The sequence below is a fragment of the Brassica rapa genome, chromosome A07 (assembly GCF_000309985.2).
Source record: "Brassica rapa cultivar Chiifu-401-42 chromosome A07, CAAS_Brap_v3.01, whole genome shotgun sequence".
NCBI lineage: Eukaryota > Viridiplantae > Streptophyta > Magnoliopsida > Brassicales > Brassicaceae > Brassica > Brassica rapa.
This window is the reverse complement of record NC_024801.2, coordinates 24,206,822-24,223,195: the sequence shown is the minus strand read 5'-3', so window position 1 is coordinate 24,223,195 and position 16,374 is coordinate 24,206,822. Positions and strand designations below refer to the sequence as shown.

Genomic DNA, 16,374 nt, shown 5'->3' with positions numbered 1-16,374 from the left:
GCTATAGTTTAAAAAAAATCTGCAATGAAACTTTGATTCGCTCTCTTATTGGTCAAAAGTTTTCTGTAATCAAAGTTAAAAATTTAGTCTGTAACTTATCCCTTCTATTTTAAACGAAATCCGCATATCAAGTACTATTATAACTTCTTTTTTTGTGTGGTCGAAATGATAAATAGCAAGTCTATAACTTCAAATAACTCTTTCTTCATAGTTTGCCTCTTCATGTTTTCCATCACAGTCAGATACTCACTTCTGATATGACCTGATCCAGGGTAAGCACTCTAGTCCAAGTGTGCATCTTTGGGTGGAATACCTATGTGTAGTTAGTTTGGAGATCAAGATTGTATGGAAAATTCTTAGCAAACCACCAAAATGTTTTATGTTTATGCTATTGCTTCATTAGATGAGATATGTTAGCAAACGACCAAAATGCTTAATGCTCATATCTTTTGAGAACATTTTTTTATTATGAGTAAACTGTGTCATGGTCTGGCCTTATTACATTTTTGTTCATTGTCTAAGATCATATGAGAATTACATGCTCGAGACTCTATTCTTAGCTCTGTAAGTTGTGCTGAAAGAAAAGATTTACGATAAGAAAGTTGATGCAATTTATCTATTACTGTTGGAAAGACTAATTTATCTAGAAGGTTTGATTGTGACATCTTCTTTTGCATATAGAGGGGAGAAGAAGAAGCAACCGCTAGATTATTTTATATGCTAAGGTCAAAGATGTTAATATCTTATCCCCAAGTGTCAAGCAAGAACCCAACGACTATAGCATATATAATTCTGCACGACTTGAACAAATTGAAAAAAAAATTATATTTGCACATCTTACCAATTCCAAAGGACTTCCTCTTCTTCTATCAACCCTTAAAAAAAAGACAATGACATTGAAAGTAACCTACCAAATCCTTCTTTTATTTAAACAAAAAGTACACTTATTACGAATATGTAAAAAAAATAAAAAATACTACAGTCCGAATTGGAACAACAAGAGGTTGAGATCAATCTCTTTTCTCATCATCTTCACTTACCCAGGCGTGTGGTCCGACCAATCTGAAGTAGTTAAGTGCAAGAAGAGCCAAAAAAAAGTCAACCAACTCCTGATAAATGTTTTTTGGAACGATTATGTTTGGTGCCTTTGTATGGACGAACAAGGTAAGACTTGAACAAAGGACTCTGGTTTGACTACTTCAACTTCTTTACAGAGTCCTATGGAATCTGACTGTGTCCCCACTAACTGCTAAAAAGTCGTCTCCTCCATCATCATCAACACAACAAATTTACCTTTAGTGGGTGCCAACTTCTCCGATGAAACAGAGGACCAAGTGTTTCCTTGAAGTCGTTTGCTAGATCAGAGACTTGGTAATCAGAGTGAGACAAAACCAGCCTTGAACAAATGGTAAGAATTTTTTTTCAATCTTGTTTTGTTTCTTTTTGCACCTTCAAAATCATTTATTTTCTTAAATCATCTCAATTTCTCAAACTAATAATATCTCTCACTCTTTCCCTTGTGTGTACATACAATCTCAGACCCAAGAAGATATAAGTACAAATGATACATTGATTGGCTCGTTGTTGGAGTCCATTTCCGAGGTGATCAGATCTTTGGAGTTGTTACAATCACAAACAGGGAGCTTCCTTGAATGTGCATGCTACTTTTACCGAGTCTCAGTCGTGTTAATGGAGATACAGACGGGAGAGAGTTCCATCACATGTCCAACGGATGTGGTTGAATCACTATCCGAGAGTATAGAAGCAGCCAAGTATCTCCTCGAGATAACTCAAGAAAGCAACGGACCAGAACCAACCACTGATCTGACAAGCATTGAGGCAGGCTTACAAGGCGTTGTGAAGCAGATTGGTGAAACTCTGCAGTCCATACCTGAAGCGATAATCGACGAGGAAGAGTATATAGGAGTCGTTGTCCAGTCTCTTTCAAATGAGATGCAGAACGCTAACGTTGGTGATGGTAGTAAGAGTGAGATTTTACATAATATTCAGCAGAAGATTTCTCAAAGGCATTCACATGAGGAGTTGGTGTCAGAGGAGCAAATAGAGACAGATCTCTATCCTAGTGATCCTGAAGTTTCCTATGCAAGTTACCTGAGTGAATCACAAATGAGCGAGATACCAGATATACCAAGCCAGAGCACATACGTTAGCAGCAGCCAGAGAAAGTATGGAACTCTGAGCGAGATAGTTGATATCCCTAGCCAGAGCACAATTGTTAGCAGCAGCCAGAGAAAGTATGAAACTCAGAGTGAATCACAATCACAAACGAGCGAGATACCAGATATCTCAAGCCAGAGCACAACTGTTAGCAGAAGGCAGAGAAAGTACGGAACTCTTAGCGAATCCCTGTCAATGTTACCACAGGTGACACAGTTCATGGAGCCACCATACCAAGCCTTCATCTGCCCCTTGACCAAAGACGTAATGGAAGATCCAGTCACCACGGAAACAGGAGTAACCTGCGAAAGACAAGCAGTAACGGAGTGGTTTGACAAATTTGGAGACCCCGATGAGATTAGCTGTCCGGTCACAGGGCAAAAGTTGACAACCGGATTAAGTCCCAATCTTGTCTTGAAAACCATCATTGGAGAATGGAAAGTGCGAAACGAGACGGCAAGAATCAAGGTGGCTCACGCAGCTTTATCCTTAGGCGGTTCAGAAAGTATGGTTATCGATGCGTTAAGGGATCTGCAAATGACCTGTGAAGGGAAAGAGTATAACAAGTTAAAAGTCCGTGAAGCTGGGATCATTCAGTTGCTTGATAGATACTTAACCTACAGAAGTAAAGATGTGAGGTATGAACTGCTACAATTGTTAAAGACACTAGCAGACGAAGACACTGATGAAGGAAAGGTTCGTTCTCTTTCATTTTCATTACTTAAAGTTGCATTTTAGACACAGCTAGTTCTTGTTTCAATATTTTTTTTTATATCTCAAAGTTATCTTACAGGAAATGATTGTGAATACGTTAGCTATGTCATGCGTGATCAAATTTTTGGGAAGCAGTCACCAGACTGTGAGACATGCAGCACTAGCCTTACTGCTTGAGCTTTCGAAATCTCAACATGCATGTAAGAAGATTGGGATTGCTACAGGGGCAATATTGATGTTAGTTACCTCAAAGTACAATGAAGAGTCGGATGCCTTTGCGTCTGAAACAGCAGACCAAATCTTAAAAAATCTAGAGAAGTTCCCTCACAATATCAAGCAAATGGCAGAGAGTGGGCTCTTGGAACCTCTTCTCATTCATCTAGCCGAAGGTGATTCCTAACTTATACAAGCATAAACCTGCAGTGAAATGATCAACAATAATGATGTATCAGTTTATGTTGGAAGGACTTCATCTAAACATAAGGCTTGTTAATGCAGGGAGTGAAGAGACGCAGGTGGTAATGGCTGCATACCTAGTGGAAATTGATATTGGACATGAGAAGAAAACTAATGTAGCTGAGAAGGCTTGCCCTGCGCTCATTAAGCTGGTGCAAAGCGAAAATATTGAGGCTAGAAGAGCGGCTTTCAAAGCTCTTGCTCACATTTCGCTGTTTCACCCCAACAAGCAAATACTGGTAGAAGTAGGCATCATCAAGATCATGGTCGAAGAGATTTTCACCAAGCGGATGTTCAGTGATCTGATGAACTCCAGGAACGAAGCTGCTACAATACTTGCAAATATACTGGAATCTGGGGTGGAACATGAGACCTTTGAGGTGAATACCACAGGCCACACGTTAGGCTCGGATTACTTTGTATTCAACATCATCCAAATGCTCAAAAACTCAAGCCCAGATGATCTAAACATTGATTTGATCAGGATTCTTCTATCCTTGTCCAAATCACCCAGAGCAATGGCAACTATTGTCTCGGTGATCAAAGAAACCGATGCAAGCTTTGCCATGATAGAACTCATCAACAATCCTCATGAAGAGTTGGGGGTTGGAGCCTTGAAGCTTCTCATTGCTCTTACACCCTTCATCGGTCACACGCTATCCGAGAGACTATGTAAAACAAGAGGCCAGCCAGAGAATCTTATCCAGTGCCCAGCAGAGGCAAATCTGATAACGGAGAAACATGCTGTTTCAGCCAAGTTACTAGCTAAACTGCCTCACCAAAATCTGACTCTTAACCTGGCACTTGTCAACGAGAGCATAGTGTCTGAAATCCTGCATGCAATCCATCTGATTCAGAGAAGTGGAACACGAACAAGCAGGTACGCAACTGATTTTCTGGAAGGTCTCGTTGGCATCTTAGTGAGATTCACAACTACACTGTATGAGCCCCAAATGATGTACCTAGCCAAAAACCATGATTTGACATCAGTGTTTGCTGATTTATTGATGAAAACATCAAGCGACGAAGTTCAAAGGTTATCAGCGACTGGATTAGAAAATCTATCATCTACAACTATGACTTTATCAAGGCCACCCCAAGTTAGGAACAAGAAGTTCATGGAATCACTGAGTATGCCTAGGTCCTTCTCACTACGTTCATCTAAAAAGAAGCAAATAGAGACATGCGCAATCCACAGGGGGGTATGTTCTGCAAAAGCCACGTTTTGCTTGGTTGAAGCAAATGCAGTCACAAAGCTTCTAGCATGTTTGCAGAGTGATAAAACGGAGGTAGTGGAGTCAGCATTATCAGCTATATGCACGCTATTGGATGACAAAGTTGATGTGGAGAAGAGTTTAAACATGCTGAGTGGGATGAATGCGGTAGAACTCATTATAAATGCGGTCAAAGAACACAAGAAAGAGTCTCTACTGCAAAAAGCGTTTTGGATGATTGACAAGTTCTTAATTAGAGGTGGACAAAGGTATGCATTTGGCATATCACAGGATAGGATGCTGTCAGGTATGTTGGTTAGCGCCTTTCATCGTGGAGATGGTAACACAAGGCAGATGGCAGAAAATATCTTGAGGCGTTTGGACAAGATGCCAAGTTTCTCTGTCTATATGACGGAAAAAAGTGACATCTGAAACCCCGTAGGGCCTGACTATTATGATTTATTCCTCTCTTTGTATTCAGTGTATAATTTTTTTCAGTTTGAATGTGATTTTACGTTGTTGTCACACACCAATAACGGAGATTTTTAACTTAACATCCTCGTGACAGCCAGATTGTCAATTTATATATGCATAGGTCTCACCTCTTTTTTCCTGTTGTGGACCCTCACGTTTCTGCCTCGACCCTTGCCTGCATACGAGTCCTCATAGCTCTTGGGCCAGAGTCTGCGACGAAAGTAAGAAAAGGGTTCAAACTTCAAAGTTTGTCTAATTGTCAAACCAAAACATGCTCACCAATGAGCATTTGATAAGAGGAAGAGGTGCTTCCTTAAGCTTTCAACAATTTGCTAAGAAAGTTTACCTTTTATCTCTTCCCTTCAACATTGGATGCCTCGAGTGGCCAAAAGCTCTGTCACATTAATTTCCACAGAAATTAGTAGACTATAAAATGCAAGCTTTTTACGGTTCTATCTTTGCTAGAATAAAAAACAATCAAACTAAAATGATAACAGATATCATCTATAGTCAAATAAATAAAATGATCGAAAAAAATATTATAAGTTGTCAAGCACCTTAGGAAATTCAATTTGATTATCGTCTAAATCCAACGTTAAGTATAAAACATTCTTTAACAAGCCCTTAACCACTAGAGTACTACTTCATCTATAGTTTCTCTGGTAGCCAAAACGAATTCTTATATCGCCATGATCTTAAATCCAGATTACCATCTATGTTCTCCATCTTTTTAAATCTTGTAGTTAAATTATATAGGGATGCGCCTTGTTGTATCTCTTGGCCAATTCACACAATTGGAGCTCAGTGCAGTTAACTGGTCAGGTTTGGAATCCTACTGACATTGTATCAGCATAAATAAAATGAGAAGTCTAGGATCAGAAACCGAGAACATAGTGTAAGCAAAGTGAGAAAAGTCTTACTTGTTCCTCTTCTATCTGTTAAAGTTTTCAGGTAGCTGATGGAGCAGCTCCTATTCCAAGAATTTGAACTTGCAGAACAACTGAAACTTCCCTACTCTGTTCTGATTTTGTCAGATTCCCAGTGAGGAATCATCATGCCTACCAGAAGTCTCCACATGAGCAAGTTCCATCTTTAAAACGGTGAAACCTAACAGCATCTCTAACAATTATCTCTCTACCAGTGACTCTGGAGATATGTTTAGTGGCAATATGGCAATCCACACACACTCTAAGGTTTTTCCCTACTCTGATAGGTAGGCCAGCGGGTACAAATATTAATCCAAAAGCAATGGCGAGTCTTTCACTGTGATAGTTCAGCATCTTTATTTTAACTGCTTCCTCAACATCATGCTGAACAAAACTAGTATCAGGCTTATAACCATCTTCTATGATTTTTTGGTTCAGTTCCTCTAGCTTAGCGTATATCTGATCTAAGTATGGACTTGACTCGTCATCCGCTGAGAAACTGTGCAGTTTCCCTTTCCATTTGATCCAGCTCTGTCCTGGTTCTTTTCTCACATTCTTCTCTCTCATCTTCCTCCTCAACTGCGCCACACAATCCCATCTCCCCTTTGAAGCATATATGCTTAATAATAAGGTATAGCCAGCAGGATGGTGAGGATCTAGTTCTATGAGTGATTCAGCCGCTCGTTTACCTATCTCTAAGTTACCTTTGTTTCTACATGCGCTGAGTAAAGTGATCCAACCAATCGCATCTGGAGGAAAAGGCATCCCATTTATGAAATTCATGGCTTCCTCTAACCTTCCAGATCGGCTGAAGAGGTCAATCATGCAAGAATAATGTCCATTACTCGGTACTATTCCATATTCATTTGTCATTAACTCAAAATATCTCTGTCCTTTCTCCACTAGCCCTGCTCTGCTACAAGCTGAAATAACACCTGTCAATGTCACTCCATCAGGGTTTAGTCCATGCTGTACCATTCTGTCAAACAAATCAATAGCCTCAATGGCTCTTCCAAATTGAGCATAAGCGGAAACCATTGCGGTCCAAGAGACTTCATCCCTGAAACTCATCTCGTTGAACAGCTTCGTAGAATCATCGATGTTCCCACATTTTCCATACAGAGTCACCAGCGAGTTCGAAACAATGACGTAATGTACAAAGCCAGACACTACAGCTTTTCCATGAAACTGGGAGCCTTCTTCCAAGCTAGATATGTTGGCACACGCACTGATCGCTTGTCCCAGAGTATAATGATCTGGCTCAATCCCACTTCTTTGCATTTCCAAAAACATTTTAACAGCTTCTTCAGCACGGCCACTCTGGCCATAACCCACAACCATTGCCGTCCAAGACACAACATTCTTCTGCCTCATCCCATCAAAAACAGTCTTTGCGTAGTCTATACACTTACACTTGCAGTACATGTCAACGAGAGCACTTCCTACGTATATGTTATCCTGAAAATTGGTCCGGATCACACAAGCGTGAATCTTTTTCCCTTCCTCTATCGCTCCTAATCCCCCACAAGCAGGTAGCACACTCCCAAACGTAAACTGATCCATCGCCAACCCTTCCATCTTCATCTCTCTGAAAAACTCAATAGCCTCCTTCTCAAGTCCGTTTTGAGAAAGCCCTTTGATCATAGCTGTCCAAGAAACTGAATCTTTCTCCATCCCTCGAAACAGCTTCTTAGCATCTTCGACCATTCCACTCGCCAGCAACCCTCCCATCAGCGAATTGTACATAACCGTGTTTCGATCCTCCAAACCGTAAAAAACCGTCTTTGCATCAGAGATGAAACCAACTTTAGCATACATATCCATCAACGCGCTCCCAACTAAAAGATAAGACTCAAACCCACGTTTCACAACCTGCACGTGAACTTGCTTCCCCAAACCAACACGCCCATTGTCGGAACAAAGCTTCAGCATCGTCATCACACTAACCCTCGTCAAGAAATCACCAGACCCGTCTTTCATCATGGTGTTATAAGCCTTGACAGCTTCACCCACAAGCCCACTCAAGGAATACCCGGAGATGAGCAAGTTCCAGGAGACACCATCACGTTCTGGAAGCCTCTTGAAGGTACGTTCCATCTCCGAGAGATGGTGCCCAGATTGTGAATAGGCCATGAGGAGACTGTTCCAGGAGTAGAGGTTTGGTTGGGGAATTTCGTCGAACACTCGGCGAGCATAAGTTGAGTTTCTGAGTTTCGAATACGCGTGGATGATTTTGTTGTGTAGAATTGTTTCTGGACAGGGAAGAGTTTTGATGATGTGTCCGTGGATGGTTTTCAAGTGGCGGCTTTGGTTTCTAGTTCCGAACTCAAGGCATTGCTTTATCTGAGCAGAGTAGTAGTTCGACGCCATTGTCTGTCCTGTTTACTCTATTGGATGTTTTAAACTGGCCACGCTAAATAAATTTTACCCAAAGTATGTTTACATGGTACTAAAAATTGAAAATAATCTACAATCCAATCGAAATTAAAAATAATTAATATATATATATATATATTATTTTAAAAAAATAAATTTTTATTTTTATTTGTTACACATATTCAACCAGTAATATTTGATATCATAGTTTGACTAAGCTATTATTACAAACATAATATTTTAAATTTTATATTCTTAATTAGGTAAACAATTCAGAACTATTATCAAGTTGTTATTATAAATTAATATTAATTCATTTTTAGTTTATATAATGAAAAGTTTATAATATTTTTTATAGAAAATTTAGCAGCATCGTTTAATTTTAAGTTTTTAACATGTCAGTTTTAAATAAAAATCAAAAGCGTGGACGACATGCAGTTTCGATCATTGCGTTAGTTTTATAAAAAATGCAGCTATGGTTTACAAAAATCTTCAGTTTCATGTACCTTAGCATACATTTACCATGCAAGGATCCTATACACTTACATATAACGTAATGAATAAATGATCATGTATTGACTATTACGTAGAACGAGAGTGAAAGTTGTAAAGTATAATAAAATAAGTATATTATTGTGTTGTGTTTAATAAGAGAATACAATATGCATATATATAGTGGTAACATTGACATAATGTTAACACTAGATAATGCTAACTTTCCTAAACACTTAATGTAAATATGCTAGAATCTCTTGAGAGTAACTTGTTCTTCAAGTCTTTCCTTTTAGTCTTGATGGTCTTCATGGGTTTCATGGGCTTCGCAATCTTGGTCCGTAAGATATACATCTTACGGCCCACATATCTCTAATACTCCCCCGCACGACAAACGTGGGATGCAACACGCAAATCTGCAATCATAAAGCAGACCACGTATGTCGTGGACACTATGTCGAAGAAAACAAATCAGTAGGTTTCTCCGAGAATAAACTTCAACTTTAGACAAAGAGGGATGAAAACTTCAGCTTTTCTTTGGTCTTGACAATGGGAATACATCCCGTGGGCGCAACTACAACTCCACAAATAATCGTCCTTAACTCGGACAGTCCATAACTCGGACTAAACAACTTGACCTAAAAAAAAAAATTGAGCGTTCTACTAGAACTCCCCCGTAATGGTTAAACTATAACCAATAAATCCCAAACTATGGGAAACAAAACACTCTGAGAAATTCTAAACTATAGAATAGATCTCAAAAAAATAAACAACCGTGAAAACCCGATCTTTTAACCTAAGGACCTTTTCAAACATCTCTCAATAACCCCTAGACCAAACCATAAGAAAAAAAAATCTAAACAAAAACAAAGCAGGTAGAACAAAACCTATTGCACTTAACTAAATATAAAAAGAAAACAAAACCCTAATAACACAAAACCCCAGCGACTCATATTACCACGTCTTCATCGTCATTACCGTCACCATCTTCTTCAACATCGCCAACACCAACGATGAACGCCATCAAAGCTCTAAACTTATAATGCGGAAGTTTTAATTTCGATCCCAAAGAATCGTCTGCTCTGATACCATGTAAAGTATAATAAAATAAGTATATTATTGTGTTGTGTTTAATAAGAGAATACAATATGCATATATATAGTGGTAACATTGACATAATGTTAACACTAGATAATGCTAACTTTCCTAAACACTTAATGTAAATATGCTAGAATCTCTTGAGAGTAACTTGTTCTTCAAGTCTTTCCTTTTAGTCTTGATGGTCTTCATGGGTTTCATGGGCTTCGCAATCTTGGTCCGTAAGATATACATCTTACGGCCCACATATCTCTAATAAAAGTATTTAAGGCAAAGTACGTAAACGGTCATATAACCTTTTCCAGAGAATGACTTGAATTATTCGATTATAATTTATATTAGTACAAATCACACATCAGTAATGTATTATTCCTTTTATTACTATTATTAGTACCGTTCCATTAAAGGAAAGCACAAATCATACATTCACTCAGTATTTAAAACCGGAGCCTTTGTATTTTTCCTCGATGATCATGTCGATTTTGGTTTCCATCTCAGGAGTGAGATGATTCTTGGAGTCACCGACTTCTCCTTTGCGAAAAAAACTAGAGTGATGCAGATTGTTCGAAGTTTTTCCAGTCTTATTGATCTCCATACTGCTCAAACTACGTAGAGAACAAAGTTCCAAGATCTTGTCCACACACCCGTGCTCTTCCTCAGTGAATGGACAACCCAAAAACTCAGCAAGTCTCTTAACCTGAGCAGAGGGGTCTGACTTCATTTCCTCGTACCTCATGAAGAGAACATGTTCAGGATCTTCCAAGCTACCTCTCCAGTAGCTTAATACATTCTCCCAAAAGGGTCCAAAATAGCCAATTCCACTGCATAATGACTCAAACGAAGACTCGAGAGTGCTTTTGTCTTCTACCTCTTTTTCAAGATAAGCGCACCTGAAGTACCATTGAGATACCAACACGTCCTTCACGTTCCTACACACGTACACGATCTTGCAAGGACTAGACTCGTCCTTGAAGGGTGCTTGAAGCGTGTGGAACGGCATGTGAGTCGAGAACAGCCTCGGAGATGATGGTGAGAACTTGGTCAGGTCAGGTATTGAGGTTTTGTGATAAAGACTCATCTCCAAGAAGGGTACTAAGCCATGAGGATTATCGAACTGAAGAGAAGAAGAAGTGTTGTTGAATCTCTCAAAGAGAGCGATGGTGAGAGCTTTGAGCCAAGTGGTGCCGGATTTAGGGAAAGAAGCGAGGATTATATCGGTTTCTTGAGGCTTGAAACCTTTCTGGAAATTTAAAACTCCTTGGAGAGTGTTGGGGTAGTACCAACATCCTTGGTAGTTGTATAGCTGCTTCCCTAGAAAATCTTTGTGAGAAGGAAGTGAAGAGATTAAACTCTTGGTTTCTTCATTTAAGTTGTCTTCTCTCATGTTCTCGGGGAGCTCCTCCTTCTCATTCATTATTTTTTTTTTCTTTTGTGAGTTTTGCGTTACAAAAATCTGATTTTATAATAAAGACGTTTTAATTAGCTAATTAAAAGCACGGCACCCACGAGGAGAGGACCGTGGTGGGTGGATGGCAAACCTTTATGGGCATAATACACTCTTTAGCTAGGTCCATAGAGTCAAGTTGAGTGGGGATACTGTTCAGTTATAGGATTGTAACCACTTTCAATACATTTTTCCTCCTACCAGCAAGAAAGTTCTAGGATTCTTCGCCGGTTCTTGGCTTTAATTAGCATTGAAGACTTTCAATTTCTGCATTTAAGACGATACGTATTGTGGTGGTCCGTGGTTAATAAGATCCTCATAAACTACTATAGACTTTGGTCCTTTGGAGGACATTCTGCTCGAGAATGTGTGACAAGAGAAAATCAGTTGCTCATGTATCTACTATCACATTACTCTCATGTGCTGTCTATATCCTTGGTGGGAAGATGCAGCTGTTAGTTTTATGTTTTATGACAAGCAGAGGATACAACAAACAAAAAGGTATTATTTCTAATCATTTCATGCTCATCTAGATTGCGATAAAGATGAAATCAGGAAGATAAAAACTTTGCATTCTTTTACCAATGCTTGCTTTTATTACTGTCCATATTATGTAAGAAGGCTACTCAAAAGATTCTGTCTGCAGGTTTCACACAAGACACTGATAGTGTGGGGGAGAGGATGACCAAATACTCAAAAAGATAGCAAACAAAAAAGGTTATATGACACTGTTCTGAATTGTTGGTGTTCACAAATTCTACTCGTTTTACCTAAATCTTATTAGTAGTAGTAGTAGTAGTATTCGTTAATACATCATTATCATATAGTACACAGTGAATTAAAAAGGAAAAAAAAATTACAATAATATAACATTCTATCTAACAGAAAGAAAATCTCATGGCTCAACCTTCATGTTTGAAGATGGAAGAGATGCCTCTGTAATAAAACAAAAACAAACAAGTCTTAGCCAGAACATACTGTTCCTTCTTGGTTTAAAAATGTAATGAGGTTTCAGTTTTTTTTTGTTTGTTCACCTGTGGCTGCTGCTGCTTGAGAGTCAGGTGGGACATCACCAGCTCCATAGTTAATATGGATCACATTCTGAAGATCACCTTCCCATCCATTTGTTTCCTATAATTAACAAAACAGAATCAGATTATGAGCTCAGATTGGTTCATTTCTACAGATTTCAGACCCTGTTATAGAATACCTGTCGCTTGTATCCACCATTTATTGGGGGAGACAATGGAGAGCTAATGTTCCTTCCCATGCTTGAAAGGGTCTGTTGCATGAATCCATGTGGTAGAGGAGGATAAACCATTGGCATATTTGGGGGAAATGGTGTTGCAGATGAAGTACCAGCTCTTAGTTGAAGTGCCTGTGTGTATATAGAGTTCGTATTACAAAGAAGAATCTTATGATGACTTTAAATGATATAGAGAGCATTAGTAGTAAGAGAATGCAAAAGATCTCTTACATCTTTGGCAAGAAGACCTTCAAGGTTAAAGTCCATTTGTGGGTTCACAGTAGCTAGTTTCATCGATAAGAACTGTTTTAAACAATACAGAGAAGCAAATCAATAACAAGAAGCAACATACAAAAGAGGACATAGCCTGAGAATGACGAAACCTCATACCTCAACTTGGCGTTGCAGCGACTGTACATAGTTAATGATTTCGTCAAGCATAACTGCCTTTCCAGTCACCTGCACGCACATATCCAATTCCCTGCATTAGTTTTGTTTCCCTTCTAACAATTGTTTATGCATCATCACCTAATAAAAGACTCTAACCTTGTTGCAGCCCGGTACAAGATCCTGAAGAAACTTCATCCTTTCACTGATTTTTTCTCTCCTCACCTAAAACAACAAACAAACAAGTAATAAGAGAATGCTTCTCGATTCAACTTCCAAGAGGGTTTAAGAAACTGTACTCTCTCTGCAAGACTGTGGCTGTTTGTGGCCTGGCCTCTACGTGCACGCACATGAATATATCCATCTTTAGGATCAGACGTTTGTTTGCCCTGTTGTTTCCCACTGTTTGTTTTGTTCCCTTGTGAGTTTGGACTCTGCTCATCATTCCTCTTCTTATCACCACCACCATTGTTGTCTGCTTCTTCCTCAGATTGTTGAGATCTCTGTGACTGATCTGCTTCAGCATTCTACACAACAGATACATCACCAAAATGTCAAAGAGAGAACCAAATAAAAAGAGTAAAACTTCAAATCTTCTACCTGTTTATTTCGTTTTCTCTTCTTTGAGTCAAAGCCTTTAGAAGAAGTCTCCCCACCTTTACCACCACTAGACTGAGTATCCTCTGATACATTCTGTTTATTACCTTGTTCACTAGATCTAACATTAGTCTCTTTCATCCCTGCAGATGCATCATTGTGAGCTACACCAACAACATTCACTTCATTACTTGTACACTGCCCTTGAAGAAACAAACCAACCGACTCCGGATTCCCAAGCGGCTGCTGCTGATTCATCATTTCACTAAAACTCCCACCGCTAAAAAGCGAAAACCTCGCTGCACGCTCAATGAACCCTGAATCAGCCGGAAACTGAGCCATGCTCGGAGGCAGGAAGCTACTAGCATTCGGCAAGAACATCCCGTTGCCGCCTTTGGGAGGCAACAAGTTAGGCAGACTCCAACCCATCTCAAGAGATCTATCGATATTACCCCTAAAGGAAGACGAAGAAGAGGCGTTACCACCACCGTTGAAGCCACCATACCCCACAGCTTGAACATTCGTTGGATCATACCAAAGAGTCTCCATCATCAGATTCTCTGTAGGATATGAATCAGAGACTGGATTAGAGCCAGAGACTCTCCAATCTGGAGGTGGATTATTAGCAGACTCATCATAGTTCACAGTTGTATCATCACCATTCCTCAACTCATCTTTCTCACTTACATCCATCTCTCTCCTTACAGCTCAGAAAAAAACAAGACACTAAACCAAAAAACCAACTCCAGGATCAAGTTCAGACAGCTACAAAACAAAAGAAGTTCCCACACAAACACAACCACTTTGGTCTTTAAAGATGCACAATCCACCTGTAAGAGAACCAACTGATTTCAATTAACGGAAGAACAAAAACAAAGATTCATTAAAAGATCATGATTTGTGTTCTGTACGAAACCCTAGACCAGATTTAAGGAGGTAATGAAGTTAAAAAGAGGAGAAAAGATACCCATTTCGCAGAATCTGTGCCACTTTCTGTTCAAAGCTTCAAACTTTTTCCACAATTTCTCGCCAAAGAAAACTTTATTGAAATGGGTCCTTTGGTCAGATGACAAAACCCTTTTTCTCTGTTCTTCAGCTGCACAGAGAGAGAGAGAGAGGGAGATAGCAAATGAGTGGCTTTTTTAGAAGAAAGGGGAAAGAGAAGGAAAATAAAAAAATCTAGAAAAGGATGTGGATTTATATCCCACGCTTGCATAAAAATAAGAGCTTTTTGATCATCATTTAACATTAAACACCGCCATAGCCAAGCATTTTAATTTGCAGGTTTTAGTTTCAAATATTAGTTGATTTTATTTGGTTAAATCTGTAAGGTTTAACACGTAATTATTCGAATTAGAGCAATCGGCTGACAGTGACAACTTTCATTTTGGTGTTTTCTTATTTATTTATTTTTTTTAAAATAAAATCCTCGAGACACAGGCTTTCATTATTTATTTTCTTGTTTTTATAATTAACGAACTAGGTTTGTCTGCTACACATATTTCAAAAATCGATCTAGCTTAAGCCTATCATTTGCATACCATATTGCATTGAATTTATTTTTATAATCCGTGGAAGTGAAGCTCGTAATATTTCTAAATAAATTAGCGTTTAAAATTATAATTTAAATAATAATATTTAACTCTTTTTTCTTTAAAAGAATGATATTTTAATTTTTTCTACATATTTAGAAAAATAAATACATATTTTATGTTAGGTTTTATTTTGTTTAATTTAAAGAATTATGTTGATTGTACAAAAAATACAATAATAGAATGTAAGACATCAATTAAAAAAAATGCAACGTATATTTCTGTACAATATACCATTTATATATTGATTGTACAATAATAAAATCCAGAACATTAATTTTTTAAAAAAAATAAGTCATTAATCAGAAATACAGAGAAACTAACCCCCTAGTGCTTAATGCTAACCATCATCACTTTGATATACTATTACGTTGAAATTTACACATAAGTAATCATTAGAGCATCTCCAATGTAAGAGCATCTCCAACCCCACTCTATTTTTCACTCTAAAATAGAGTTTAGAGTAGAAAATGCTCCAATGGTACTCTATTTCTCACTCTATAATAGAGTGAAAAATAGGTTTACTCCAAATATAGAGTAACTTGTTTTTTTTTTTGTTCATCACTCTATTTTCTACTCTAAAATAGAGTACCATTGGAGCAAAATCAAACTCTATTATAGAGTTACTCTATTTTAGAGTAAAAAATAGAGTAAGCCATTGGAGATGGTCTAATACTCCATTTTTTCATCCAAAATAAAGTAAAAGTAAAAATGAAATAAAACTGTTCTAACCCTATTTTATTTCTCACTCCATTATGGAGTGATGAACAAACAAAAAATAGATTACTACATTTATGGAGTAAATTCTATTATGGAGTGAGATTTTGAGTTGGGTTGAAATAATTTTTACTCTATTTTCACTTTTACTCAATTTTGGAGGAAAAAATGGAGTGAGGTTAGAAATGCCCTTAATACATTTGTATTATACATTTATTAATGAAAGTATATGACCATGTAATTCAATACTTTTATATTACTAGTATTATGAGCCTAATGTTTGACATACTTATTTTTAGTCAGTCATGTGCATGCTTTTATCAGCTAGTTTCAATGATGAATAAGTTCAAGTTTCAATATTCAAATGTTTCAATATTCAAATGTTTATATGTAAAATATATAGGTTAATCTCTCCATTGTCAAGTGTTTATATAATAGTATATGGTATAATGCTTGCGAATAA

The 16,374-nt window shown here is 38.0% G+C and overlaps 4 protein-coding genes across 9 annotated transcripts; 1 reads left to right on the top strand and 3 right to left on the bottom strand.

Annotated features, from left to right (window-relative positions):
- Nucleotides 1-271: 271 nt before the first annotated feature.
- On the top strand, nt 272-5,150 carry LOC103831304 (putative U-box domain-containing protein 42). Of its 2 annotated transcripts, XM_009107198.3 has the most exons (4): nt 272-1,408; nt 1,540-2,874; nt 2,972-3,281; nt 3,391-5,150. In XM_009107198.3, the coding sequence occupies exons 1-4, from the start codon at nt 1,406-1,408 to the stop codon at nt 4,992-4,994; spliced, it is 3,252 nt and encodes a 1,083-aa protein (XP_009105446.2). In that variant the 5' UTR covers nt 272-1,405; the 3' UTR covers nt 4,995-5,150. The 2 variants fall into 2 exon arrangements, with proteins under 2 accessions (XP_009105446.2, XP_009105447.2); XM_009107199.3 differs by having other exon boundaries at nt 272-2,874.
- On the bottom strand, nt 4,149-8,551 carry LOC103831305 (putative pentatricopeptide repeat-containing protein At1g68930). Of its 4 annotated transcripts, none has more exons than XM_009107200.2 (5): nt 5,957-8,551; nt 5,747-5,871; nt 5,383-5,430; nt 5,165-5,246; nt 4,149-4,310 (listed from the first exon to the last, which is right to left on the bottom strand). In XM_009107200.2, exon 1 carries the CDS (start codon nt 8,330-8,332, stop codon nt 6,095-6,097), a length of 2,238 nt encoding a protein of 745 aa, XP_009105448.1. In that variant the 5' UTR covers nt 8,333-8,551; the 3' UTR covers nt 4,149-4,310; nt 5,165-5,246; nt 5,383-5,430; nt 5,747-5,871; nt 5,957-6,094. The 4 variants fall into 4 exon arrangements, with proteins under 4 accessions (XP_009105448.1, XP_018508889.1, XP_018508888.1 ...); XM_018653373.2 differs by having other exon boundaries at nt 5,747-5,868; XM_018653372.2 differs by lacking the exon at nt 5,747-5,871.
- Nucleotides 8,552-9,564: 1,013 nt separating this feature from the next.
- Nucleotides 9,565-11,838, bottom strand: LOC103831303 (cytosolic sulfotransferase 1). Its single transcript, XM_009107197.3, has one exon. It carries the CDS (start codon nt 11,340-11,342, stop codon nt 10,359-10,361), a length of 984 nt encoding a protein of 327 aa, XP_009105445.1. The 5' UTR covers nt 11,343-11,838; the 3' UTR covers nt 9,565-10,358.
- Nucleotides 11,839-12,088: 250 nt separating this feature from the next.
- On the bottom strand, nt 12,089-14,899 carry LOC103831302 (transcription factor bHLH49). Of its 2 annotated transcripts, XM_009107195.3 has the most exons (10): nt 14,811-14,899; nt 14,570-14,698; nt 13,606-14,432; nt 13,305-13,532; nt 13,165-13,230; nt 13,009-13,077; nt 12,850-12,921; nt 12,583-12,750; nt 12,407-12,503; nt 12,089-12,308 (listed from the first exon to the last, which is right to left on the bottom strand). In XM_009107195.3, the coding sequence occupies exons 3-10, from the start codon at nt 14,293-14,295 to the stop codon at nt 12,268-12,270; spliced, it is 1,431 nt and encodes a 476-aa protein (XP_009105443.1). In that variant the 5' UTR covers nt 14,296-14,432; nt 14,570-14,698; nt 14,811-14,899; the 3' UTR covers nt 12,089-12,267. The 2 variants fall into 2 exon arrangements, with proteins under 2 accessions (XP_009105443.1, XP_009105442.1); XM_009107194.3 differs by lacking the exon at nt 14,811-14,899 and having other exon boundaries at nt 14,570-14,804.
- Nucleotides 14,900-16,374: the final 1,475 nt, after the last annotated feature.

Excerpts from the sequence above, each read along its gene's own strand:
- LOC103831304 (XM_009107198.3), top strand. Across the intron at positions 2,875-2,971 it reads AAGACACTGATGAAGGAAAG|GAAATGATTGTGAATACGTT; the intron begins GTTCGTTCTCTT and ends GTTATCTTACAG. Across the intron at positions 3,282-3,390 it reads TCTCATTCATCTAGCCGAAG|GGAGTGAAGAGACGCAGGTG; the intron begins GTGATTCCTAAC and ends TTGTTAATGCAG.
- LOC103831302 (XM_009107195.3), bottom strand. The coding sequence starts at position 14,295 with ATGGATGTAAGTGAGAAAGATGAGTTGAGGAATGGTGATGATACAACT. Across the intron at positions 12,922-13,008 it reads CGCTGCAACGCCAAGTTGAG|TTCTTATCGATGAAACTAGC; the intron begins GTATGAGGTTTC and ends TGTTTAAAACAG. Across the intron at positions 12,504-12,582 it reads ATGGTGGATACAAGCGACAG|GAAACAAATGGATGGGAAGG; the intron begins GTATTCTATAAC and ends TGTTAATTATAG.
- LOC103831305 (XM_009107200.2), bottom strand. The coding sequence starts at position 8,332 with ATGGCGTCGAACTACTACTCTGCTCAGATAAAGCAATGCCTTGAGTTC.
- LOC103831303 (XM_009107197.3), bottom strand. The coding sequence starts at position 11,342 with ATGAATGAGAAGGAGGAGCTCCCCGAGAACATGAGAGAAGACAACTTA.